The following is a 27,927-nucleotide window of genomic DNA, read 5'->3' as shown; positions in this document are numbered from 1 at the left end:
TTTAGAAAATGAAAAGTAGGGATATACTTCTATTTTAAGTGACATAACACAGTCTACTGTAAAGTTTATACTTTTTTAACTAGAGGTAAATGAGTATTTGGAAGCTATGAGGCAGCACTATGGTTGTATCATTCTAAAAATATAAGTATGTTTTAGAGAAGGAACACTGGTTTGTCATGCAAGAACCATAATATTTTACCAATATATTCAGCACTGGCAAAACTCTACATACTGCTTTCACACCTGTACTGGCCTAAGAAAAATACAAATAAACTGAAAAAATCTTAGAGGAAAATCACTAATATGATTAGAAAGATAAGGTTGGAAATAAATTAGGTTTTGAATGCTGACAAAATAGAAGGAGATGATTGACCATTTGGTTATTACAGGTGACCCCCAAGTTATGACATAATTGGATTCTGGTTGACTAAGAATTGAGTGAATTTTGTATTGAAGATATTGAAGATCTCTCTTTTCCCAGATAATCACTCTTTTTTTTTTATTGTTTCAAGGATATTTGTATTATGTTTGAGTCTAATATAATTTTATTGCTCTTTAAATGTGTACCAATACCATTGACTCCGAGGGAGTTCCTGTGGAAAAAACTGAAAAGAGGCATGGCGTTTTTGAGAAACTAAAGGAAATGTCATTGTGGCTGGAAGGCAGAGAAAGAGGGAGTGAGTTGTAAGAGATGAAGTTGTAGATGTAGGCACTGGCCGTATCCTGTAATGTTTGCAGCCCAAGTTAAGGATTTTGGCTCTTATCCTAAGAGCAGTGGAGAGTCATTTAAGGTGTCTGAGTAGGGGGATGACAATCAGATCTGAGGGTTAAAAAAGAATATGTTACTGCAGACAGGAAAATCAAGAGTAGACCAGTTAGGAGTAAAAGTGAGAAATTATGGTAGGTTGGTCTTGGTGAGGGCCAGTGGAGATGAAAAAAGAAAAAAAAAAAAGCAGATTTGAAAAATGTTTAGTAAACTTGAGAATTTGGTGGTACATTAGTGCTGTTGGGTGATGGAGAGGTGGAGTAATAACTCCCAAGTTTCCAGATTGTTATGAAGTCCCCAAGATGGGAAACCATGAAGGGAATATCAGATACTTGATTTTGGGCATGTTTAGGTCGAGGTGTCATTGACACATCCAAGAGGAGAAGTCAAGCAGGCGGTCAAATGCATATGCCCACAGCAAAGATAAGAAATGCTGCTTAGAGATAACATTTTAGCAGCTGCACATGTTTGGATGTTTGTTGAAGACATGGATGAAATGAAATTGCCTTAAGAGAGAACAGAGAGTGAAAAAAGAAGATGTCTAGGACCCAGATTTGAGAAATTTCATTAATGACTGGTCTGATGAGGAGGATAAATTGTCAAAGGAGATGGAGTAGGTACACCCAGAATAGTTAGGAGAAAAATTAGAGGAGCAAGGAAAGAAGTTTTTCAGAAAGCAAGAGTGGTCCACAGTTTTGCTCTGCTATTGAGATATCTGAGAAGCAAAAGGTGGAAACCACATATTTTTATTACTTACCAGCTTACATGATACTGGTTTCTTGTGGCTGCTGTCATTCTTAGATTTGGATCCTTGTCTCTTGTGACATAGTTATTGGAAACATGGTCCTCTCCATTCTTTTGTTTTCTCCTTCTTAGCACAATAGCAACACATGCCAGTGTGCTAATATATCAATTTATAACTGTGGGCAAGGGGATAATACAGTTATGAACTATTGACAGTTAAATAACTATCGATTTGTTGAATAGATATATTCAGGTAACCTCACATAAACATACAGATTATTTAAAGTAGTTTCTTTAGTCAGTCTGGGTATATTTATTCTCCTTTTAATTTATTTTTCTTTTTCCTGCATTTCTAGGAAGTTTATATCCTTTCTCTTGATCCCGAGTTTATTACTCAAGCAGTGGAAAAAGATTGTCTTTCTCTTTTTTAAAATTCAAACTGTTCTTTAACTGTATTGTAATGGAAGGAACGTAAAGCAGAGAGCTAAACAATCTGGGTTGATATCCCACCTTTGTTCTTAATTAATCACATACTATCAGACAGTCTCTTAGAGAAGTTTTCATTGTACTGAGCTTGAGGTGCCAGCTGATCTCAGTGGAAATGCCAAGCAGATGGTCAGGTAGAGATGTCAATAGAGAGCGCTTTCCCTCCCTCAGTTATAGAGTTTTTATATGCAATCTGTTGAAGGCACAAGCCAGTGACCAACCAGGGTTGGACTGGGACCTAGAGGTGGAGGTAAGAGAAATCACCTGCCCAAACTGCAGAATGGAGAGAAAGCTGATAGCTGACAGGTATCTCTGGCACCCTTGGCTATCTCAGCTTCAGCAGTGTGGTAAGCCATGGAGTCTTGAGAACGTCATGCAGCACCTATAACTCTCGGCTTCCTTCCTTTCTACTACATTCTAACTTAAAGTTTCTTTCTACAAGGTAGGTGATTTGATAAATCAATTAATGCTAAGGTGTTATTGGACAGCCTCATTAGTAATATTAGCTGCAGTTTAACAGGGTAAGAGACATAAGGAGATAGCCCAAATGGGTGACTCTAATCAAAGAAATTTAGAGCAAGTCTGAAGGTCAGTAGAGGAGAGGTGGAGCTTCCTCTCACTTTCTGCCTACGTAGTCTCAACTGTGTATATGTGATTTCTAAAGTTGTGAATGATTAGGAAAACAGTGGAGGCTGATTTTTGTCTCCTAAGTTAACCTTCAATCTCTTTTATGTGTGTATGATTTTGTTTTGTTTTATTTAGCAACTTACCAACCACATTCGCGATACCCTGCCAAACTTCAGGAACAAACTACAGGGACAGTTGCTCTCCATAGAACATGAAGTAGAAGCCTACAGAAACTTCAGACCAGAAGACCCCACCAGGAAGACCAAAGCACTGCTGCAGTAAGTCACTTTTCTCTCCCTTTGTTCAGCATTTTAAACTAATTCCTTCAGTTTGCTTTTGCCTTAGTCTATTTGTCATGTTATTTTCTAGGTTTAACAGAAGCAGCAGGTTATATGAGGCTTTCTGTATATTATACAAGGACACTTGAATCTTTATATTTTCTTGGAGAATAATTGTTGATCATATTCTGTTGTTATAAATTTAACCAATACCCGTCCGCATGACCAATTTAATTGTATTTTTAAAATTGGATTCAGTGTGTGAGTAAAACCAGTAGTGGTAACTCAGCAGGGTTTTTTTGTCCTTAGTCCTAGAAGTAAGTAATTACAGATGAAAATATCATCTGCATTTTACCACTTTTTCTATTGGTGTGACTTACACTGGTTATCTTTTAATTTCAATTATTTCATATAATTTATATGTGTCCATTTTTCAGTGGAATGAGAACCAAGGATTTAATAAAAAAGTAGACAATAAAGCTGCATTTAAATTTCTTTTTTTGTTTTGGTGATGATTTTAATATAGCCCTTTAAAAATGCAAATGTGAAAACCACCAAGGATCTTTTCTAAATGTTCAAATTATTTAAATAGCATCTTAAATGCATCATCTTATATTTCCTCATTTTAAAAAATGATAAGATTTTAGAGAGGAAATAATTTTTTCCTTGGATGTAACTTTTTTCCTAGTTTATTCTTTCTTTTTATTCTTCAGTTTGGTTAAGTTCTTATAAAAACTCTGTAAGTTGCAGGGACAGGGAAGCTATTTCTGTTTAGGCCCTAGGTCATTATCTTAACATCCAACTGAAACTATTCTCCTTGCAAAGACTGGGTCTTGCCTCTATAACTGCATTGGCTTCATATTACAGAATTTTTCACGGATAGAATCTTGACTTGATTTCACAGCTAGATTTTTGACTGTAGAGGGCTTAATTCAGCTCCTTCTGTGCGGCCTCGTTCTGTCTGACATTTCTTTCCTCCCTCCCTCCTTCCCTCCTTCTCTCCCTCCCTCCTTCTCTCCCTCCCCCCTTCTCTCCCTCCCTCCTTCTCTCCCTCCCTCCTTCTCTCCCTTCCTTCCTTCCTTCCTTCCTTCCTTCCTTCCTTCCTTCCTTCCTTCCTTCCTCTTCCCTCTAATCTCCTTATGCAGTCTACTCAGTGTCTGGTTCTGTGTTATCTACCAGGGATTTAACAAAATAAGATTTTTGTCCTCAAGAAGAAGTCACAGTAGAGCAGGGGAAAACAGACATGTGAGCAATTAATTGCATTAAACTCTGATAAATGCAATGTTTCTGGTAAGTATAAAATGTTAAGGGAGCCTAGATGAGGAAGCAGTTACAGTGAGGAAGGGCATGAGTTCACAGGGAAAATGATAATGGACCCTGAGTGAGAGGAGTTCATCAGGTGGAAGGAGGAAGGCAAGACAGTCTTGTGAACTTTGGTACAGCTTGCTCTAGGATCAGTAAGTGGGCCAGGTTGCTGGAGTGGAGGGTAGGGGGGAAGAAGCAGCTAAAGATAAATTCTCTAAAATTTCCCGGTATTTCAGTGCATATGTCGTAATGTAGCTTTCCAAGTGTTTTTTTAAAAAATAACATTAGCATATGCATGAGCATAGCTAAACCCAATTATGTTCTTGTTTTTGTGGCCTAAATAATTTGTAGTTACTTTTAATTCACCCATGATTTTGATGGAAGAGAATAAAAAGATAGAGGCTTCAGATGGTTTGATTTTTTTTTATTAGATTTTGAATTTGAAAGTAGTTCCAGTATGTCAAAATTATAGTTTCTATACCTAGGAATCACAAATGGAAATAGTTGTTTTCTCTCTATATTTCTATTTTTTAAAAACAGCCACTTTAAGGTAATTCATTCTTTCATTGAAACAAATATTTGCTAAATATCTGTAATATGTTGAGCAGGGAGAGATGAATGAAATGCATGGTCCCTGCCCTTGGGAGAGTGACTGATAGACTAACAGGCAGTGGCCGTGTACTCTGCTGAGAGCTGGGCTGGAAATATGCTGAGGAAGAAGAGGGGGGGCCCTTAATCAGGGCGGCAATGAGGAGTGATGGTGGATAGGGTCATGGATCACGAAAGGGCTTCTGGAAAAATTAATGCTTGAGCTGAGTCTTGAAGGACAGATAGAAAGTAGCCAGGCAAAACAGCAAAGACAGAGGGACTGGTGTTCTGAGCAGAAAGAAGAGCAAGCGTAAGAGCACAGGCCATCTGGGAACTGCAGGGGCTTCCTTGTGGTTGGCTGGGAAGGCGAGTGTGCATGAGTGCTGAGATATGGGGCTGAGACGCAGCCAGGGCCAGACCAGGAGGAATCTTGGGGGACAGGTAAGGAGTTTTGATCTGTTATCAAATTGTGGGGAGCCATTGAACCACAAGGCCAAAGCTAGTTGTAGAGGGGCTTAAGGGTCACAAGTTTGTGTTCTGGCAGGGTGAGGTCTGACCTTGACAAGGATAAACCTAAAAGCAGGATGGTCGTCTAGAGGTGGTGTCCATCATCCCAGGAGGAATTGCTGAGGGCTGGGTCCAGGCAGTGTCCACGGGGGTGGAGAGGAGGCACTCGATTGTCTGAGGGATGTGAAGGAGGTGGAACAATCAACACTTGGTGGCTCCCTGGAAGTGTGGGGTGAGGGAGATGGAGGAGTGCAGACACCCCAGATTCCTGCCTTGGGTGGGTGGTACCGTCCACCGTGAGGGGAAGCCCAGGAATGCAGGAGATCAGCAGGTTTGGGTGTGAGAGGGGTTGAGAGGCTCATTTCAGGTGTGTCAAGTTCAAGGCAACTAAGAGGAAATAAATGTCCAGTAGAGAGTTGGCCTGTAGATCAATCGCTCACATGGGAGTTTGGGCTAGAGTGGAAGTTTTGGAGAAGGTGGTTTCTTGATAACCATTGAAGCTATGGCCGCACGTGAGGTAACTTAGGACGAGTGTATAGGATGGTGATGAGGAGAGACTGAGGCTGTGATACTAGGGGGACAGTAGCTCATGAAGCACGACGAGCTCAACTGTAGCGCTTTCAGCACTAGGCAAGTGTGATGCCGTAGGAGCCGAGGTTCATTTGACTATTCCACATAAAGTTTTGTTGCTTAACTTTAATTTTTAATTCAAGTTTTTTTTAAATATCATTTTAAGGTTGCAACCAAATGTACAGAATGCATTTAAAGACAAAGATATTAAAAATATTTATTCTAATTAAATGTCTAAAATAAATCTTTATGATGTGTATTTTATATAATCACATTTCGAGTGTGGAAGAGAGTGCAGCATTAACTCTGCCAGTAGGTGCCACTAAGAACAAAAGTATTCTGAGCAATAACTGTAGTAAGATAAAATGAAGGATGCAAAGCCTCGTATCTTTAACTCGAATCTGTTTCTCTTTCACAATTGTAGGATGGTTCAGCAATTTGCTGTGGACTTTGAGAAGAGAATTGAAGGGTCAGGAGATCAAGTAGATACCCTGGAACTCTCAGGTGGTGCTAAAATCAATCGCATTTTCCATGAGCGCTTTCCTTTTGAGATAGTAAAGGTTCGTACCAAATGTTATTTTCCTTTTGTTTCACTTCATTTACATTTTCGATTTTACAAAACTCTTGATAAAGTATTATGTAAGTGGTATGGGACTAAGAAGTTTCTTTGAACAAAACCCTCCATAGTCAGATAATGAAATTCAGGAGAGAAATATTTTCTTACGGATGGTTCTGATTTTATTTAATGGGATTTAATTACCTTTCAAATTATTTCAAGAAATACTAATTGAGTTTTCTGTTATGATAAAACCAAAACAAACAAGCAAACAAAAAAAGTAATTAAGGGCTGGCCAGGTAGCTTCCTTGGTTAGAGCTTGGTGCTGATAACACCAAGGTCAAGTGTTCAATCCCTGAACCAGCCAGCCATACCCCCCAGAAAAGAAAAAGAATTTTCTACAATGTTTATTTGTTGTATAATTAATTGAAAAATCTTTCTTGAGCACCTACTAGGCACCAAAGTTCGAGGTGCCAGTGATTAAGACAGAAGGTCCTTGCTTGTTCAGTGGGGAAAGAGAAAATTAACAAAGAGACAAAATGAGAAAATATCAAGTGTTATTATTATGGTAACATAATGTGAGAGAGAGCAGCTGGGTGAGCCCCTTTTAATGGGATATTCAGGCAAGTCCTCTCTGAGTAGGGGACATGTAAACTGTGACCTGAATGGTAGGAAGAGGTCAGCGGTGTATCAGTCTGGGGAAGAGGGTCGTTCAAGGCAGAAGCAGCACCCCCCTGGCAAGGCCCTAAGCAGGAGGAAGTGTGGCAGGTGAGGAACAGATGTGGCTGGTGTGGGGAGGGTATGGAATGGGTTCAGAGAGGAAGCAAGCTCCCAGTTCATGAGAGGCTTTCTAGGCTGGGGTAAGGTGTTTATGTTTAACAGTGGGAGGCTACAGGAGAGTTTTACACAGGGGTGGGACCCACTTTGGTTGAGGATTTTAAGAGAACATTATGCCCTCTTGATTGTAAAGGGGCAAGAAACAAGTAAGGTGAGGAAAACGGTAGGACCAGACCAACCGTGGATCCACTTTCTGTGGGGCCTGAAGCTTCTATAGTTTTGGCGGCTGGCCGACACAGGGCTAGAAACCTGGACCTTGGTGTTATCTAACCAACTGAGCTGCTGGCCAGCCCAGCTTCTAAATTTTGAAGGCCCACTTGAAAAAGAAGAATACAAAATTATAAACACACAGTTAGTTAGGCTGAGGGTCTTGGAAGAGGCTTGTGCAAGTAAGAAACCCTGAAACTTAAACTTTTTAAGCTTCTTTAGTAAAAATGTGATGGCAAGAAAACACGGAGAAAAATGGATGACTCTGGGATTTTGGAGGTAAGGTCGATAGGGCTTAAATTGATATGGGGGATGGAAAAAAGAGAAGATTAGAGATGACCCCCAAGGTTCTGGCTTTCACAGCTGAGTGAATGGTGGTACCCATAAGATGAGAGAAAGCTGTGTTTGTGTGGAGGTATGAATCAAAAGTTCTGGTTTGGACATGCTAAGTGTGAAATGGCCAATAGGCAGCTAAGTAGTTTTAGAAACTATGCTACTTGCCTCATATACAAAGAGGCGGGTACTTATGTCTTGGTGTGGGAGGCAGATGGATAAATAGATAGTTTTGTTAAAATGTGCTAAGTAAAGTGATAAACTTCAGCAAAGGGTGCTATGGAAACACAGCCCACAGATAAGAATCCAGCCCAAGTACATAAAGGAGCCAGGCTTCTGAACTGGGTTTGGAAGGATGATCAGATAGTTAGGCAGGAAGAGGTGGGTTAGGGTAGGGGGTGCTCCAGGCAGAAGGGGAGGAATAATAGAAGCTCAGGGCTGTGATGCCACAGGGTGCGAGTGAGACCTAAGGCAATTCATTGTTCTAGGGTTTGGGGTATGAGGGGGGAAATGGACAGATAATGAGGCTGCAGAGGCCAAATCGTAGAAGTCAAGGGCTGAACTCCATGTTCTCTGGAGATCCCTTCCAGGTCTAAGCTCTATGACACTTTGATCCTAGTTCCAAGGAGATTTATGTTATCTAGGACTTCTGGGAAATATTTATACAGCAATCTATCCTGTTAGATTGGCGAAATATTATTAATTTCCTTTTAAGAGGCCTTGAACTCAGGTGGTTAAAGTGGCCTGGGAGAAAAGACAGCCATTGTTAATCACAGGACAGCTGTACTGCTGTTGCACGTCAGGTGACACCCTCGTTTATGCATTCACCCTCAAATTTACTATATGCAACCAAAGAATGAAGAGTTATATATTTCAAATGAATGGCTAGATTTATGTCCAGAAGGCATCCTTTATGCATAGCTCTCCTTATCTACAATAGAGTTAAAATCCATTGCACTAAAACTCCCAGAAATCCCTTGTGTTGTATGTTGCCTTGAACTTTATATAAACAGATGTTTTGAACATCTGGGTTTAAGTTAGGAAAGACATGAGTATCCATTTATTAATAACTAAGTCAAGTTTTTCCCATTCTATAATATTGAACAATATTATTATTCAAAGGAATTAAGTGTCATAACCGTGGCTCATTTTGCATCTGCAGATGGAGTTCAATGAGAAAGAATTGCGAAGAGAAATAAGCTATGCAATCAAAAACATACACGGGATCAGGCAAGTGATTCTCATTTTCCTTGTCTTCAGTTCAAGCTACCAAAAGAAAATGATTGTTTATAAATGGCTAGTCAAGTAACCTTTTCATATATGAGCAGAGTAGAATACAGAGGTGGGAGTAAAAAATAGGAAATCCCATTCTGGGTTTAATGGTAATTTTCTGTATTCTTGTAGTCATTTTTTTTACAATTAAAAAAAGAAATACAGCCTGGACTCTGCATAATAGGGGATTCACAGATGAGTGAGACTCTGTTCTCCAGAGCCTTATGTTTTAGTGAGGGAGGTCTGACATGCTCCTAAGTAATCATTACTTACACAGAGAAAGGACAGATTAATTTTGGCTGGAGCTGTGGAGCAAGATTGGAAAAGATTAATGAAGGTGGTTTTGTTTGAGTTGAACCTTGCCTGTTGAGAGAATGATTTCAACAGGCCAAGGTGTGGTACGTGTGTGCATGTGTATGTGTGTGCAGGCATGCGTATGGAGGCAATGAGACCTGAGAGGATAGAATGGAGATGGTTGAGGCTGGAGGATAGAAGAAAGGGCTTTCAAATGGAGGGTGTCGTGTAAGAGACATAGAGGTGGGAAAGTGCAGCATGTGTTCACAGAGCCAGGAGTCGTGTGTTTTGACTGGCCTGAAAAATATAGATAGGAGAGCAGAGGGACATGGGGGAGGGGTATGGACAGGGGTGGAACTTGTGTCTGAATTTCCCCTTGTTTAAAGTGAGATTAGTCTAAGTTACTTTGTCTTACTCTGTTCAGGCTGCTATAACAAATTGTCATAGACTGGTGGCTAATACATAGCAGAAATTTATTTGTCACAGTTCTGGAGGCCAGAAGGCTGAGATCAGGGAGCCAACATGGTCAGATTCTGGTGAGGATCCTCTTCCAGGTCGCAAACTGCCAACATCTCATTGTACCCTCATATGGCAGAAAAAGAGCTAGCTATCTCTCTGGCCTTTTCTTGGAAGGAACAAAGACTCCACTCTCATGACCTAATTACCTCCCAAAGGCCCCACCTTGAGTGGTAGAGTTTCGACATATGAATTTTGAGAGAACACGAGCATTCAGTTCATAACACTTTCTATAAAGAACTATGATAAGAAAAAAATTATTTTAAAACACATTTCTTGAATCCGTGCACAGAAGACTAAGCATAATTTAATGAACATATGTTAAATTGAAGTATCCTGAATTTAGGATAATAAGACTTAGGTTGCCTAGTTTATAGGTTACTAATTTGAAGGAGGTGTCCCCTGTCTGTTGTCAGTTGTGGCTCAACTTCTGCCACAGAGTAAAGTTGAGTCTATGCTGGGAACAGACCCTGAAAAGTCAAAGCTTGATACTAAGTGTGCATGTGATGGGTGATTTTCCAAAGGAGTTATGATGTTTAAAATGCAGATTGTTTTAAAACTAGGCAATCTTCTCTACAGGTCTCAAATAGTATGGGTAAATGTGAGTTTACAAAGTGAAAAGGGGAAAATATCTATAACCAGATCCAGTATTTTTCTTTTACCATCAACAGGATTTCTTTCCCATTCAATTTCCTCTCCTTCAAATCCAGAATATGTTTGGTATAGAAACCATCTTGCTCTTCAGCTGGGCAGACCTAGTATTTTAACATGTTTATCTGATAAATGCAGTGGAACTAAGTCACATTTTTTGGGTCATAAAATATTTAACTCAACCAAATACAGTACTTTTACTTGGCTTGTAAAACTCCTTACCAGATACATTTTTGTTGAATTTAACTGGAAAAAATCAGTAATTCAGAATTGTAGATTTCTGATTTATACGCATACCAACAGAAGAGATTGGTCGTTGTTATTATTCTAGGGCTGATTTGCCTGTAAGATGATAAGAAATGCACAATATCCCAAGTATAAGACACACTAACGGTATGATTATTTAAGCCCTTAAATATACTTGATTTGCAAATTTCTTTCCCATTTGATTCTGCTAGATAGTTGAATAATAGAAACTGTCTTTGTCCATGAAAGACTTGATGGAAGAGATGTTTTATTTTTCTTCTTTGTTTTGCTAACACTCAGTTCCAACCATGAGCAAGAGAGGGAGACAGTCCTTGTGTGGCAAACCAAGGTAAACAGGATAACAACTCTCCCTACCAGTGTAGTAATGAGACTAAAATGTGTGTCCAGGTTACTGCAATGTGAAATAGAGTGTTGGGGTTCAGAGAAGGAAGACCTCAGTGGCAGGACTGGAGAGGGACCAGGGCTGTAGGAAGCGATTGGTTTGATCTGGGCTTTGAAGCATAGGTGGGATTTGGGCTGGCCAAAGTTGTGGGTGAAATTAACATCACTGACATAAAATATCAGTATGACTAAAGGCAAACTGGAATATAGGGTGCATGAAAAGAGAGGAGGTAAATAGCTATAAAGGAAGATTAGGGTCAAAGCATGGAAATTTTTAATATTAGACTGAACAGTTTGGATTGTATTCTGTATGCAATGTGGAGAAATTACACTTGTGATACAGTATGATCACCACAGTTAGAACAGAGGTGAGCACAAGATGCTGAGTAAATGATAAGGAAGGACACTGAGTAATGCTGGTGCAAGGGAAACGTTATGGTTCCCAAAAGAGGTACATAGAATCGAGTGTGAAAGAAGAGAAGTTAGTCAAATAAGGAGAGGTGAGAAGGGGTCTAGGAATGGGGAGAGTCAAGTGCCAAAGCCAGGAGCCTGCAGGGCTTAGTCGTGGCCCGTGCTCAGAGTTCAAGGGCCCTCTTATTGAAGCTTTTCCCTGATAGCCTTTTGTTTAAACCTCAGTAATCATTTTGTACCTTTTATGAAACACACCCATACAAATACACATATATACTCACCTATATATCCATTTCCCTGAGCTCTTGTGCAGTGTGAGAAAAGCATTGTTAGGACACCAATTTGAATTAATTCCAGCCAAAAGGAAGATATGTGTTATTTTGGTTATCTGTTATTTTTGTAAATTTATAACTGAATTTAGGCATCTTGAAATATTAAAATTTATTCATGGTTCCCCTTACTGTTTTCTTCCTCCAGTGCCCCAGGACCTCAGATTGGAAACCACCAAGTTCACTGTAATTTAGCTCTCCTGGAAAGAATAGATTGTATAGTCTACACAGTTTTGTGGACCCCTGCTTGGCTTGAATGGTTAACCAGGAAAGCATGTAGTTAAATATTTTTGCATCATTATTTGTTATAAAAGTGAACAGGATAGAAAATGCCTTTACAGAATAAAGACGTTAAACCTAATGTGGAAATGCAAATAAATAAATAATAAAAGGGCAACATAGTCTAAATGTGGGGGGAAAAAAGAGAATAGAATGTAGAGTTAGAAACACTACTATTTCAGTGTGCAAAAAGTGAGACTCACTTTCTACTCCATGAAGGGCAAGAGGAAATTGCTTTTGAAATCCTTTAGAAATAGGAATTTAAATTTAGGACACCATTTCTATTATAGCATTCTTTTTTATTGCCGTGAAACAGTGACATGAGAAAACTTATAATTAAATATTAGTTAAAGGTCACTTTATATGCTATGAAAACATTTTGAGCACTGTTGTTAGGTAATGTTAATGTTCTGTAGCTTGGAAGTTATTATGGTTTAGCAATATTAAAGATATTATTACAATGATATCTGTGGATAGAACAGATCACTATGTAACTTTTTACCTTGGTCTATTACATGCTTAATTTAAGTGGCATGTCAATTTAAACATTTTTCAAAAGATAATTGGATATTACTCAATTTTTAAAATCTATTGTGCTGCTTTCTTTCTTACATACAGGACGGGTTTGTTTACACCAGACATGGCATTTGAAGCTATAGTCAAAAAACAGATCGTAAAGCTGAAAGGGCCCTCCTTGAAGAGTGTAGATCTGGTAATGCAAGAATTAATCAACACTGTCAAGAAATGTACCAAAAAAGTAAGTTTGAATTATTTAACTTTCCAGCGAGTGTACTTGGGTTACCTACCTCTCCTATCCCGTTGCACGATTCTCTTTCCCTGATCCTCCACTTTGTTATAGACCTTGTGTGTTTGCTCAAGGGCAAGGATTGCAGGAAGTACTGAGTAGAAATTGCTTTCACGATGGGTAGACATATTGTCTTCTATCACCTCATCCAAATGGTTAGGCCAGAAAGGGTATATTTTAGTCAGCTAATTTTTTTCTTTGTTGTCTTCAACATATAAACATCACTTTAGAACAATTAGGTGAATGTCCTAACCTAATTTATCCTATGGTGCATGGATGGGTGTAGTTGTTAGGGGAAGGGAATCATTGATATTATGTATATCAGTCAGAAAATTCTTCTAAATTATAAACAAATTCCATTTGAGAAGAGGCAGTATAGTGTAGTGGTTAAGAGCATAGCCTCTGAGGTCCAATTACCTTGATTCAAATCCTGGCTGTGATATTTACTTTCTGTGTGACCTTGGGCATCATACTTAAGCATTCTAGTCTTGTTAGTTTATCTGTGAAATGGGGATGATGATGATAATAATAATAATACCACCTCAGCAAGGATTAAAGAAGATGATGCCTAGAACCTACAGGGCACCTAACACACTGATTAACCACAGTAAGTGCTCAGCAAATGGTCGCTAGTCTATAAATGGCCATTTTAGCTGCAATCGATATTCTCTACCCCAAATATCCATTGTGTGTGTGCTGTAGAGTGGTGGGGAAGAGCTTCCCAATTTGGGGGACTCCTCATTGAGGAATATAGAAAAATGTGCTGAATTTCTAGGAACATAAAAGAAATGCCTTGTACTGGAAAATGTAAGAAGAGACTTAGTGATGGTGTTAGGTTAGGTTAGTGTAGGCCTAGCCCCATCACAGTTAATACTGGTACTTTGAGGATTTTTTTTTTTTTGTGGATACTTTTGCTTTTGTTAGTTTTGTTACCCTTCTCTTTATATGTGGTTATTAGGAGTACCCTCCCTGAAAATACAGTGGGAAGAAAGAGAAAGAAAGAATGAGAGAGACAAAGAATTCAAATGGATATGAATATTGGTTCCCAGCTACCTGGCAGAAAAGCTAAGATGAAGAAAATAAGTATGTACACAGTGAAAGAGGCAAGCCTGCTAAATTCAGAGATGTGAATGCTAAAAGGAAGGGCATAAGTAGAAATTTCTTGGGACCCAGAAGTGACACTGGAGATTTAGACCCCTCTCTGTAGAGCTCTTACTGCTCTTCTACCTTGTTCTCTAAACTCCCAGCCTCTCGTCTCCAAAACAAGAAAAGCCATTAAAGTTCAGGGAACGAGGTAAAGGGAAGGGGAGGCACATGAGGAAGAAACAAAGCAATCTTTATAGCAGCTCTCCATTTGGAAACTGCAAGCCAGTTAATGATATTTCCCATCCCTGCTGTCCTTGTCCATCCTTCAAAATGCAACCTATCTTGTCACCGGTGCATTTCAAGCTCTCTTAAGTGATCTGTTGACTGACATACAGGATTAACCAATACTATGTTCCCTGTTAACCATGTGGATTGTCACCCTCAGCACACAGATGTGTTCAGCCAGAAGACTTATTTTTATGTTGTACATATACTCTTGCTCCCACCAATTAACCTGTCTTCTTTCCAAGGATCAATGTGTTGTGTTTGTCGTCAAACCTGTTTAGCCATTTGTATTTCTTATTTTAATTATACACTTTAAATGAAGAGTAAACAAACCTATCAAATGCAAGAAAGACTTTGAGTTTTGTTTCTATGAACACTAGGCTAAATGCTTTGGAAAGACCTGATAAATGTTAGCTATAAAAGCTTTGCTATTGACTAGGTGTAGGCAGAATAATGGTAAAAGAATATGCGTGTGCACGTGTGTTTGTGTGTGTATATAAAAGCTTTGCTATTGACTAGGTGTAGGCAGAATAATGGTAAAAGAATATGCGTGTGCATGTGTGTTTGTGTGCGTATGTGTGTGGGGGGTGATACAACTCTAGATAGGGTCTGCATTTAAATTATTTTACAAGGGTCTTCAGATTCTCCCTCTGCTTTAAAGAAAGCAAAACTGGAAATTGTAGATGAAGGATGTGGTTTATGTAACACAGAAGATGCATAATTCAAATCAGTGGATCCATATGCAGAGAACAGGCCTTGGCCTTACATCAAAAGATTGGCACATGTGTGTACATTTATGTTTTAAGTTATATAAAGTGTTTATGGTATGTACGAATCTTTTTTTTATCATTTCCTATTTTATCCAACTTACTGGAAAACCAACAGTCGGTTCTGATGGCATGGGATGGAACAGCTTGTTCCCAGACACATTTTGGCTTCTATTCTTGCTCTCCACCCTTTGAACCTCCCTTTCCATTATCCTCTCTGGATCAATCTTCTGTGTATTTTTACTGTCTTCTCAAAACATTCCATAGTTTTCCTTAAATAAAATAAAACCTAGCTTTCTCCCCGAGATTATTGTCTATCCTGCAGCTTTCTTCAGTGTAGAATATTTATTGGCCCAAACTTGAAAAATCTAAGATCGGCCATGACATTTGTCTACTTTTCCTTTTGTGGCTTCCAAACATTATTCCTCCACCTTCCTATAAAAAGTCTTCCTTAAGGCCCAGGTAGTACCAGCTCTGACACCCCTTTCCCTTATGTTCACTGTGACCATCAAGTCCCTGGTCACTTCTTTGCATTCATCAGACTCTTTAGAACCTGGCTTACATTTTTCTTTGCCATCCCAAATTCACCTTTAACTTGGAAGACTTCATTGTATGTGCAGAGATCATGTCCAGCACCCAATAGCTGCTGTTCTTTGAGCATTTCAGCTCCTGAGGCTTTCCATTCAGTCCATGTTAGCATCACACTTCCATGACCTTTTCTGGCCCTCATCATCACAGACGAATATTTTACAAAGAAATTGTAAGGTCTAAATGTAGGGTTTGCAGAATGCTGATCATCTGCTCCTACCCTCTTTAGGTTTTAAGCAAACTGGGGAATTAATAGAAGAGCTAAGACGAGGTCCTAAATTCAGTGTCCATGTTGTTGCTGATAGATCTAGTTTGGAAGACGTGGCTGAGACTTGCTGCTAAAGCAGGAGCTTCTTGTTACTTCCTCTTTCAGCATTAAACCTTAGAGCCCTCAATGGTGGAGAGAGGTGAATGGGTGGAGCAGATGTACGTCCACTTTTAATTTTCTGACCTATTACTTCAATTCTGCTTGAATTAACTTTGCCACCTGTTGAAACGCCAAGGCTGGTCAAATTTACCATTTATCTTTCTTTTCCTTTCCTCCAGGTTCCTGAAGAGCTTGGAGATAACTGTCCATCTTTGTGGATTTGTGAATATATTCACAAAAAGCATGAAAACTCTTTCAACAGTCTTTTACCTTACTCTAGTTTTGAGTGCTGCCCAGGAATGCTTCAGCGTGTTACTAGTGACTGCCTGTGTTCCCTACCATAGTGATGTTAAACGTTTAATGTTTTCTTCAAGCCACTTGAGTCATAACTTTCATCCTCACTTTCAGTGTTGATTTCACAGAGAAAATGGGCTCCATGAGTGAGAACATTGATTTCTTGTCTTCTGACTCCCAAACTTGCCTGTGTTCACAGCCATCCTTCCTCCTTATCCCTGCCTCTGAGGCGGTATCCTTGAGCAAGGCTGCCTTCCTACCTGTGCTCTTCCCTTCGTAGAGAACTTACTCTTTTGATTCTTCTGTTTCCTGAATCATCACCTGATCCATCACATTTCTTAAAAATCAGCCTATAAACATATTTATGTCTCTTCTAACTTAAAAAGAAACAGTGACAAAAAACGACTGACCCGTTTCCCTCCTGTTCATGGCCAAGTTCTTTGGGAGAGAAGTGGTTTGTGCTTACTATCTTTACTGTCTCATCTTCTGTTAATTACTCAGCCGAAATCTGGCCTCCACCCCACCCCTCTATGGAAATAATTATGGCAAAGGTCTGCCAGAGTCCTGCATGCCAAACTAATGGGCACTCTTATTCCTGACACTGTTCCACTGTCTTTTTGAAGCTGACACTCCTCTCATGGGTTCTCTTCCATCTGTCCCTTGATTCCCCCAGCTCCTTTGAGAGTTTGTCTGCCTTTGTCTGCCTCTCAACACTAGAGTCCCACAGAGCTTGCTCCTGGTTTTCGTCTCTTCTTAATTTATTTTCTCCCTGGCAGATCACATCTCCTATAGTTCAATTACCACTTAAAATATCAGTGATTCCCAAATCTATACCTCCAGCTCAAGCCTCTTTATGGAAACTGTCTACAGACTACTGTAGCCACTCTCTTTTCCTATTTTAAGGGGCTGAACATTTTTTTTAGACTGAATTATTCTAGTGGCTTCCTAACTGATCTTTCTTCATCCAGCCTGGTCACCCTCAAATTCCTCCTTCTCACTGTTATCAAAATGGCCTTTCTAAAATACAGATATATGGTTTGCCTATTTCCTTGAAATTATTCGATGGCTCCTCAGAGCTTTGAGAATGAAATTAGAATCATCTGGGCTTGTATTTAGTTTCACCGTCTGGATTCTGAATACCTCTCCAGCTACATTTACTGTTGCACCACTTGCTTCGGCCGTTCTAAGTGATTTGCACTCTGCTTAAAGATTTTTCATGCTTTTAGCATTTGCACGCATAATTCCCCTTGTCAAGAATGTCTCCCTTTGCACCACTTGCTTCGGCCGTTCTAAGTGATTTGCACTCTGCTTAAAGATTTTTCATGCTTCCCCTTGTCAAGAATGTAATTCCCCTTGTCAAGAATGTCTCCCTTTTCCTCCTGTCTTCATCTGCCATCCCTCTCAGTTTTTAAGTTCCAGCTCAATCATTATATTTTCCTAAAAACCTTCCTGGAGGGCCTTTTCCTGGTCACTCCTTTCTCACTGCTTCGATGGCACCTCTTGTCTATTTATATCATAGCATTTAGGATACTGCATTGTGATTTGTATGTATTTATTTGTTTATGTGAGTGCCTCCTCTTGCTAATCATAAGCTGTGTCTTTTATCTTTTCATCCCTAGCACCTAACACAATGACTAACCCCACATAAGGGGCATTCTATAAATACTCATTAACAATTTATATGTTCTAAAATTACCCTGATGCTAAAGAAATACGTGCTTGGTTTTAAAAGAATATTTTAGTCATTCCTTTTAAAATGATAAATTTTGGACAGGTTTTCTTTCAAGCATCTATCCTTTTCTTTAAACCTCATTTTGATGTTCTTTATTTTTGGCCTTATTTAGATCTACTTTCAACTCCTTTTATTTTAAAACTGGTCTAATTAAAATCTTTTGCAAAGCAAAATAATTCTAATTAGAGTTGAGTATGCCAGAGCTTTATTACTTCACTGCTTTTGAACATGAGCCACAGATAAGGTGACTGTATAATTTATTGTCCAATGCAAAGCATTTTTGAGATTTAAAGGGAATGCTGTTAATACTTTCACTGGAATAACAGGAGTAAACCAAGAGTGCCCCAGGCAATGTGAAAATGTATAGCTATTCCAGCTATGTTGTTATCATATATATTTCTATTGAAACATTTATAAACATAAACTTAAAATACTTTTCATTTACAGCTCCTCGTGTTGAATGCCTTATGTGTAAAATCTTAAAAATTTTTTTTCTTAGGCCACAATAATAAACATCAGTGAAAAACATATGGGATTTGTGTGTGTTCAAATAACAAAGCACAAAGCTGTACATCTAACCTGGGGGAATGCATCTCTTCTCAGATATTTTCTCACTGTTGTCTCTGGGGCACTGGAGGACAAGATAGGAACATTGGACCTTTATGAGCTATTTGGCTTCGCTCCAGGGACATCTCAACTTTGGAATCTTTCTGGTGGGCATCAGTTTTCAGCTGCTTTTCTTTGCCTCCTCTTTTCCAGGACACCATCACAGGGTGCTGAAGTTCTTTTCAGGAAGCGCGGAGAGGAACATCATGTTTTTTTTAACCACAGTTTAGCAACTGTGCCATTTATTGGTCTCTTGGGGAACCACATTCTTGGATCGCCATCATACCAATTAATTGATTTTTTTCCTGCTTAGAAAAAAAGTTTGCAAGGGGAAAAAAAGTTACCTTTGCTGCCTATTTGGTGGCAGTTAGAAATACAGGAAGAGATTTTCCATTAAAAAGTGCTATTAGAAGAAATGCTGAATTTTGTGGTGTATTAGGTAAGTAAATATATGGCCCTGAGTACACATAACTAAACAAGTGAGTCCGAAGTCCTTACCACAGCTTTCAAGGCCCTACTTGATCTTGTCCACCTTTTCATCTCTAAACTCATCTCTTCCCTTTCTCCCAGCCCCTCAGTCCACGCCAACTACACTGGTTTCCTTGTTTCTTCAACAGGCCAAGGAAACATGACTAGAGCATTTGCACTTTTCATTCTCAGTGTTCAAAATGCTCTGCCTCAGGATGTCTGCATGGACCACACTCTTGCTTCCTTCAGGTCTCTGCCCAAATGCCACCTAATCACATTCTTTTTCTGACTTTTCTATCTATAGTTGCACAGCTCTCCCCTAAACACACACACACTCACATGTACACACACACCACTGTTCATCTACTCACTAAACTTTATTTTCTTTTCAGCACATATGACTGTATGAATTATGCTATGTATGTCTTTTGTTGTTGTTGTTGGACAATAGTGAGACCTGGAGAATATAAGTTCCATGAGTATAGGGACTTGGTTTATTAAGGTCATTGCTCTATTTGCAACCCCTAAAACCAACCAGATTTTCAATAATTATTGAATGAATAACTGGAAGAATAAATTAATCGTGTCTCATTGACTTGGCAGGTGACGGCTAGCTTGGCTGAAGCAGGATGAAGGAGAATGGCTGAAAAACATCATGCTCAAATAGGACTTTATTTTAGGTCCAGATAGATTTGCTGTGGTTTTTACTCTGTATGGAAAGACTTGTATTTCACTTCCTCTATCAGCCGGCTGTCCAGTCAAAATGCACTGTGCTTTGTCCATAGTAGTAGATGCCTCATGTAATAGGCTTTGGTATCCAGGCTTCAATAAGACTGGTTATTAAGGTTTGAACCTTTTAATGGGTATTATAGGGAATTCAGGCCTGGGATTTGGCTTTGAAGGGATAGGAGTCTCACCTTTTAATCTTACAATTCATTGAACCGTTTGTAATCTTTATAATGAATCCTTAATTTATAATTTATCATGGTCCCTGCTTTTTCTCTTACCTTCTGTTTTGAAATTTTCTTTTTCCATTTTAACTGCTCATTAACATGTCTACCAGAGATAAATGTGGGCTGAGAGAGAGGAGATGAAAACCTGATTATGACTTTCAGGTGTTGTTTTGCAGCAGTGTCAACCCACCCTGACCTCAAATTTGGATGTTTTCTGAATTAATTAAGAGACTACGCCTCTTCTGAATACCTTTCAGTTTTATTTCATCCAAGCTTGGAATTTTTATTTTTATTCTTTAGGATTTGCTAAATAACACTAGAATTCCCTTCATTTCTCTGTTTAAAAGTTTTTCCATCATATGCTTCACCAGTTCTCCTAGAAAATATTTGAGGTTTTAAGATGTGGGATTTGCTCGCTGGGAGAAGTTGTGAGGGCTAATGCTATTTCTTTCTCTCTGACCACTTTACCCTAATCCTCCTAGTTGAGATCTGGCTCTTTTCCCCTTTCGACTGACTTCACTTAGGCCTTCCTACACTTCTCTTGTGCCACTCCTAATACGTAGAACACCTTGTAAAGAACTTTCCCACTCACCCCTGTGCAGTTTAGAAAAAACTTGCCATGTTTGATTGCTTTGTGCTGGAATTGCTTCTAATGTTCAATCACCTTTGTAAATGTGAATGCATCTGTTTTTTTCTTTTTCTTACAGCAGATGTGTTGTGCTCAGATGAGTATTTTCTCATCTCCTCTATACATTCAACATTGTGCCATACACAAATAAAGGATTACCAGGGATTTGGGATGGGAGGGATTTGATTCATAGTAAATGTAATAAAAACATCGTATGCTTTTGTGAGCAATAAAATCATTATTGCTACTCACTTTCTAGCAAGTGGGAAACATTGAAGGTTTATAGCTTTTTGATAAAAACAGAGCCCATATCTTTAGGTGAGCCAAACCAATTAATTCAAGTCATATGCATAGAAGAAATTTTGCTGAGATTTTAGCTCATTTTCTCAGTGGTGTTTGGTGTGGAACTATGAACAGGTGGTTTCGTAATAACCTTAGTTTTTGCTTGAGGCATAGAACTAGTCACTCTTGAAGCTATAGAAATCTTGCCTGGTCTCATGCCTATTCCAAGAGAAACCTAATAGCACAGCCATTATGATCTGATTAATTAATGGTTAATACATTTTATAGGCATGTAGTTTTTGTTTTATTGGATAGAAATGTCTTTCAAGTGTTTTTTTTTTCCTCTAGGGAAAAATGTGGTCCATGCTTAAATTTTATATTGAGGTTCCACCAAAATAATTAAACAATACCCCCCAAAACACTTAAAATATTCAACTTTATTAAAATATATTTTTATATTTTTTAAAAATCATACTGCTGCTTTTTCATAGCACATGTATGGTTTAAATTTAATTTTTTTCTTTTCTTTTTTTTTCTTAATTTTATCATTACACAATATAAACATTTTTTGTGGCCCTTTACCCATATCTCCTCAATCCCCCCTTCCTCTCCCCCTTTCCCATCTCTGGTGTCCTCAGTTCTGTTCTCTCCTTTTGAGAGTTCAAGGAATTATTGTGATTGTTGTATTTTTCTTTCTTTCTGTCTTTCTTTTTTTTCAGCTCCCACTTATGAGCAAGGACATGTAGTATTTCTCTTTCTGTACCTGGCTTATTTCACTTAACATGATTTTATCTAAGCTTATCCATTTTACTGGGAATGGCAGAATTTCATTCCTTTTTATGGCAGAGTAGTATTTCATTGTGTATATATACCACAATTTCCTTATCCAGTCGTCTATCAATGGACATTTAGATTTGTTCCAACTCTTAGCTATTGTAAATAGAGCTGCTATAAACATAAAAGTGCAGGTATCCCTTTGACATGATGATTTCCATTCCTTTGGGTATATACTCAGCAGTGGAATTGCTGGATCATATGGCAGTTCTATCTGTAATTGTTTGAGGAACCTCCATACTGGTTTCCATTATGGCTGCACTAAGTTACAGTCCCACCCACAGTGTGGGAGAGTTCCCCTTTCTCCACATCCTCTCCAGCATTTGTTATTCTCTGTCTTTTCTTATATTAGCCAATCTAACTGGAGTGAGATGAAACCTCAATGTGGTGTTTTTTTTTTGGTCCTTTTTGAGACCGGCCACACCGCACTCAGCCAGTGAGCGCTGTGAGCGCACCGGTCATCCCTATATAGGATCCGAACCCGCGGTGGGAGAGCTGCTGCGCTCCCAGTGCCGCACTCTCCCGAGCGCGCCACGGGCCCGGCCCTCAATGTGGTTTTGATTTGCATTTCCCTGATGCTTAGTGATGTAGAGCAGTTTTTCATGCTTCTGTTGGCCATTTGTCTATCTTCCTTTGAGAAATGCCTATTCAGCTCCTTTGCCCATTTTTTAATTGGGTTACTTGTTTTTTACTATTAAGTTGTTTGAGTTCCTTGTATATTCCAGATATTAATCCTTTTGCAGATGCATAAATGCTTTCTCGCATTCTGTAGTTTGTCTTTTTGCTTTGTTAACTGTTTCTTTGCTGTGTAGAAGCTTTTTAGTTTGCTATAATCCCATTTGCTTATTTTTCCTTTTGTTGCCTGTGCTTTCAGAGTCTTGTTCATAAAGTCTTCGCCCAGTCATATTTCCTGAAGTGTTTCCCTTATGTTTTCTTTTAGTAGTTTCGTAGTTTCAGGCCTTATATATGTCTTTAATCCATTTTAAGCTGATTTTGGTATACGGTGAGAGATATAGGTCTAGTTTCATTCTTCTACAAATGGATGTCCAGTTTTCCCAGCACCACTTATTGAAGAGGTTGTCCTTTCCTCAATGTATGCTCCTGTTGTCCTTGTCAAATACCAATTGGCTGTAATTATGTGGGTTGATTTCTGGATTTTCTGTTCTGTTCCATTTGTCTGAGTGTCTCTTTTTATGCCAGTACCATGATGTTTTTGTTATTATAGCTTTGTAGTATAATTTTAAGTCAGGTAGTTTAATGCCTCTGGCTTTATTTTTTTTGCTCAAGATTATTTTGGCTATTAAATGTCTTTTGTTGTTCCATATATATTTTAGGATGGTTTTTCTATTTCTGTGAAGAATGTCATTGTTATTTTGATGGGGATTGCATTGAATCTGTAGATTGTTTTGGGTAATATGGACATTTTCATAATGTTAATTTTCTAATCCAAGAGAATGGAATGTCTTTTCATCTTTTTGTGTCTTCTTTAATTTCTTTCATTAGTGATTTGTAGTTCTTATTGTAGAGATCTTTCATCTTAGTTAAATTGATTCCTAGGTATTTTATATTTTTGGTGACTATTGTAAATGGGCTTGCTTTTTTGATTTCTTTTTCTGCTAGTTTGTTATTGGAGTGTTGAAAAGTGACTGATTTTTGCATGTGATTTTGTATCCTGCAAGGTTACTGAAATTGTTAACCAGCTCTAAGAGTTTTTTGGTAGAATCTTTAAGTTTTTCTATATATAGGATCATGTCATCTGCAAACAGGGACAGTTTGATTTCATCTTTTCCAATCTGAATCCCCTTTATTTCTTTCTCTTACCTGATTGCTCTGGCTAGTACTTCCTCTACTGTGTTAAATAGGAGTGGTGAGAGTGGGCATCCTTATCTTGTTCCTGTTCTTAAGGGAAAAGCATTCAGTTTTTCCCCTTTCAGGATGATATTGGTGGTGACTTTGTTGTATATGGCTTTTATAGTGTTGAATTACTTTCCCTTTTTACCAAATTTGCTGAGAGTCTTTATCATGAAGGGATGTTGAATTTTGTCAAGTGATTTTTCTGCATCAATTGAGATAATCATATGGTTTTTGTCCTTGATTTTGTTGATGTGGTGTATCACATTTGTTGTCTTGTGTATGTCGAACCATCCTTGCATCTGTGGGATGAATCCCACTTGATCATAGTGTATAATTTTTTGATGTGTTGCTGTATTCTGATTGCTAATATTTTGTTGAGGATTTTTGCATGTATGTTCATCAGAAATATTGACTTGCAGTTTTTTTTTGTTGTTGTATATTTGTCTGGTTTTGGTATCAGGGTGATGCTGGCCTCATAGAATGAGTTTGGGAGATTGGCCTCTTTCAATTTTTTGGAGTAGTTTGAAGAGAATTGGTATTAATTCCTCTTTAAAAGTCAGGTAGAATTCAGCAGTAAAACCATCTGGTCCTAGGATTTTCTTTGTTGGGAGACTGCTGATTATTACTTCAGTCTCACTGCTTGTTATTGGTATGTTCAGGTTTTCTATTTCTTCTTGGTTCAGACTTAGTACTTTGTATGTGTTCAGAAATTTATCAATCTCCTCAAGGTTTTCAAATTTGTTGGTTTATAGTTATTTATAGCAGTCTCTAATGATTCTTTGTTTCTGTAATATTGGTTTTAATGTCTCCTTTTTCTTTCTTTTTTTTTTTTCCTTTTTGTCTTTTTTACTGACCGGTAACGGGATCGCAACCCCCGGTGTCGTGCCTGCACCGCGCTCAGCCAGTGAGCAGGAACCGGTCTCCACATGGGATCCGAACCCTCGGCGGGAGCGCCGCCACACTCCCAAGTGGCGCACTCTCCAGTGTGCCACCGGGCCAGCCCTTAATGTCTCCTTTTTCATTTCTGATTTTTGTTATTTGGATCTTCTCTCTTTTTAGTTAGCCTAGCCAATGGCTTGTCTATTTTGTTTATCTTCTCAAGAAAACAATTTTTTGTTCCATTGATCTTTTGTGTTGTTTTTTGGGTCTCTATTTCATTTAGTTTTGCTCTGATCTTAATTATTTCTTTTTGTCTACTAATTTTGGGATTGAGGTGTAGCATTAGGTTGTTTATTTGAAATCTGTCTATTCTTTGATGTAAGTGTTTATTGCAACAAACTTCCCTCTTAGTACTGCTTTTGCAGTAACCTACAAGTTTTGGTATAATGTATTTTTATTTGTTAGTTTCAAATAATTTTTTGATTTCCTGTTTAATTTCTTCTTGGACTAATTAGTCATTCAGGAGCATGTTGTTTAATTTCCATGTGTTTTTATAGTGTCCTTAGTTTTGCTTTGTTGTCTAGTTTCAATCTGTTGTCGTCTGAAAAGATACCTGAAATGATTTAAATTTTTTAAAAATTTGTTGAGACTTGATTTGTGACCTAATGTGTGGTCTGTTGTGGAACTCTATGTGCTGATGAAAAGAATGTATATTCTGCAGTTGTTGTATGAAATGTTCTATAGCTATCTGCCAGGTCTAGTTGGTCTAATGTATAGTTTAAATCTTGTGTTTTTCTGTTGATTTGTTGCCTAAGTGATCTGTCCAGTTCTGACAGTGGGGTGTTCATGTCCCCTATTGTTATTGTACTGGGGTCTATCTCTTTCTTTAGGCCAAATAATGTTTGCTTTATATATCTGGGTGCTCCAGTGTTGGGTGCATACATATTTATGATTATTATGTGTTCTTGCTATATAGATTCCTTTATCATTATATAGTGGCCTCCCTTGTTTCTTTTTATGGTGCTTGGTTTACAGTCTATTTTTTCCTGTCTAGGAATATCAACTTTTCCTCATTTTTGGTTTCCATTTGCACGCCATATCTTTTTCTAGCCCTTCAGTATTAGTCTGTGTGTGTCTTTACAAATGAGGTGAGTCTCTTGAAGACAGTATATAGTTGGGTCTAGCTTTTTAATGAAGTCAGTTAGCTTGTGTCTTTTGAATGGGGAGTTTAATTCATTTACATTTATGGTTGTTATTGAGAGATATTATCTTACTCTTGACATTTTATTGATTTTCATTTGGATATTTTAAATATCTTTTGTTCCTTTCTTCCCCTTTAATTGTCTTTGATATTTGTTTGTTTGTTTGTTTTTTGAGGTGGTAAGATTTACTTTCTTTCTCTTTCTTGTTTGCATTTTTGTCCCACAAGTGTGTTTTGTTCTTTCTTGTGTATTCATGGTAGTGATTATTGTTTTTCAGATTCCAGATGCAGAACTCCCCGGAGGATTTCTTGTAGGGCTTTTCATGTGGTTGTGAACTCCCACAGTTTTTGTTTGTCTGGAAAATGCACTAGTTCTCCCTCATTTCTGAAGGATAGCCTTGCTGGGCATAGTATTCTTGGGTGACAGTTTTTTTCTTTTAATATTTTGAATATATCACCCCATTTTCTTCTGGCCTGTAGAGTCTCTGTTGAGAAGTTTGCTGTTAGCCTGATAGGGGTTCCTTTATAGGTGACTTGACCCTCTTCTCTTGCTGCTTTTAAGATTCTTTCTTTGTATTTGAGTTTTGCGAATTTGACTATAATGTGTCTTGGAGAGGGTCTTTTTGAGTTGAATGTGTTTGGCGATCTTTGAGCCTCCTGGATCTGAAGGTCCATGTCTCTCCCTATACCTGGGAAATTTTCTGTTATTGTTTTGTTGAATCAGTTTTTAATGCTTTTTCCTTTCTGTTCCCCTTCTGGAACACCCATGCTTTGAATGTGCACATAAGGTTATCTGCTAGCTCTCTTAGATTTTCTTCATTTAAAAAAATTCTTTTCTCCTTTTTTTGTCTGCCTGTGTTATTTTTAAAAGACTATCTTAAAGATCAGAAATTCTTTCTTCTGTTTGTTCCAGCCTGCTGCTTAATCTCTTGGTTGTTTTTCATTTCATTGAATGAATCTTTCTTTTTTTTTTTTCCACGAGTTTTGCTACTTTCTTTTTAAAGATAATAATCCCTTCATAAATTTCCATCTTCATATCCTGGATATTTTTTCTCATTTCATTATGTTGTCTTCTCATATATCATTGCATTTCCTAAAGATTGTTGCTTGGAATTCCTTTTCAGTTATTTCAAGGGTTTCATGCTCTATAGGGTCTAGTGTTTAGGGATTACTGTATTCCTTTGGTGGCGCCATATTTTCGCATTCTTGATGTCTGGCTATCTGATAGAGCAGTTGCTTCTTCTGTTACCCTGGAGTGGGCTTTGAGGAGAGAGGCATCCTCTTCTTTTTATGGTCTCTGCTGGTGACTTTCCTTGTGTCAGTGCAGTTGAGTGTCTGGTGGGCTGCCTACATGGTGATTTTGGCTACTACTGTGGTGTTGATCTGCTTTTGTGGTAGCTGTGGCTGTGGCAGTGGCAGTGGGTGAGCCACCCACATGGAAGTAGTGTTTTTGGCATAGTCCTGCCTGCTGCTGGGTGGGTAGTGCTGCCCTTGGCTCCTGCCTAGAACCCCATGCATGCTCCTGCCTGTTGCTGTGTGATGGGGGCTGCTCCCAGCTCCTGCCTAGGACCCCATGCATGCTCTTGCCTGCTGCCAGGCAGTCAAGGCTGTCCTCAGCTCCCACTTAGGATGCGATGTATGCTTCTGCCTGCTGCCAGGTGGGGCTGAACTCAGCTCTAAAATGCTCTTAGAGATGAATATTTTGGATTTCCATTCCTAAAGTCATATATATTATATTATTTCTCCATTCTTCCTTATTATTTAAGAGTATTCAATGTAATTTAATCAGTATGCTATTTGGAAGTAATTTGCCATTTCATAGATGTATAGCCTTGGCTGAAAATTTCACTATCATTATGTTAGCATCAAACATCAGAGGCCTTCTCATAGCAGGCTCAGCCATTTATTTCTTTGTGTTTTCCTTCACTTTTTGAAAAATAGTTCTCTTATATGATTATTTATCTGTGTAGTCAGCCCGCCACTTAAGACTGTGAAGTTTTTAATATCAGGTTCTTATGACTTAAACTGAGCATAGAGCTGGCCTTCAGTAGTTGCCCAGTGAATGACTGGTGTAGTATAAGTTTAGGAATATAA

At 38.5% G+C, this 27,927-nt stretch overlaps 1 protein-coding gene across 1 annotated transcript in view; it reads left to right on the top strand.

Annotated features, from left to right (window-relative positions):
- Positions 1-27,927, top strand: part of LOC103597929 (dynamin-3-like) — a 152,185-nt gene that overhangs the window by 67,444 nt on the left and 56,814 nt on the right. Inside the window, exons 6-9 of the mRNA XM_008581809.1 lie at positions 2,759-2,901; positions 6,296-6,431; positions 8,967-9,034; positions 12,823-12,961. Coding sequence (XP_008580031.1) covers positions 2,759-2,901; positions 6,296-6,431; positions 8,967-9,034; positions 12,823-12,961 — 486 coding nt within the window. The remainder of the gene's footprint in view (positions 1-2,758; positions 2,902-6,295; positions 6,432-8,966; positions 9,035-12,822; positions 12,962-27,927) is intronic.

Source organism: Galeopterus variegatus, unplaced genomic scaffold, assembly GCF_000696425.1.
Source record: "Galeopterus variegatus unplaced genomic scaffold, G_variegatus-3.0.2 Scaffold2470, whole genome shotgun sequence".
Taxonomy (NCBI): domain Eukaryota; kingdom Metazoa; phylum Chordata; class Mammalia; order Dermoptera; family Cynocephalidae; genus Galeopterus; species Galeopterus variegatus.
The sequence above is the reverse complement of the archived record's forward strand: the minus strand, read 5'-3'. Positions and strand labels throughout refer to the sequence as shown.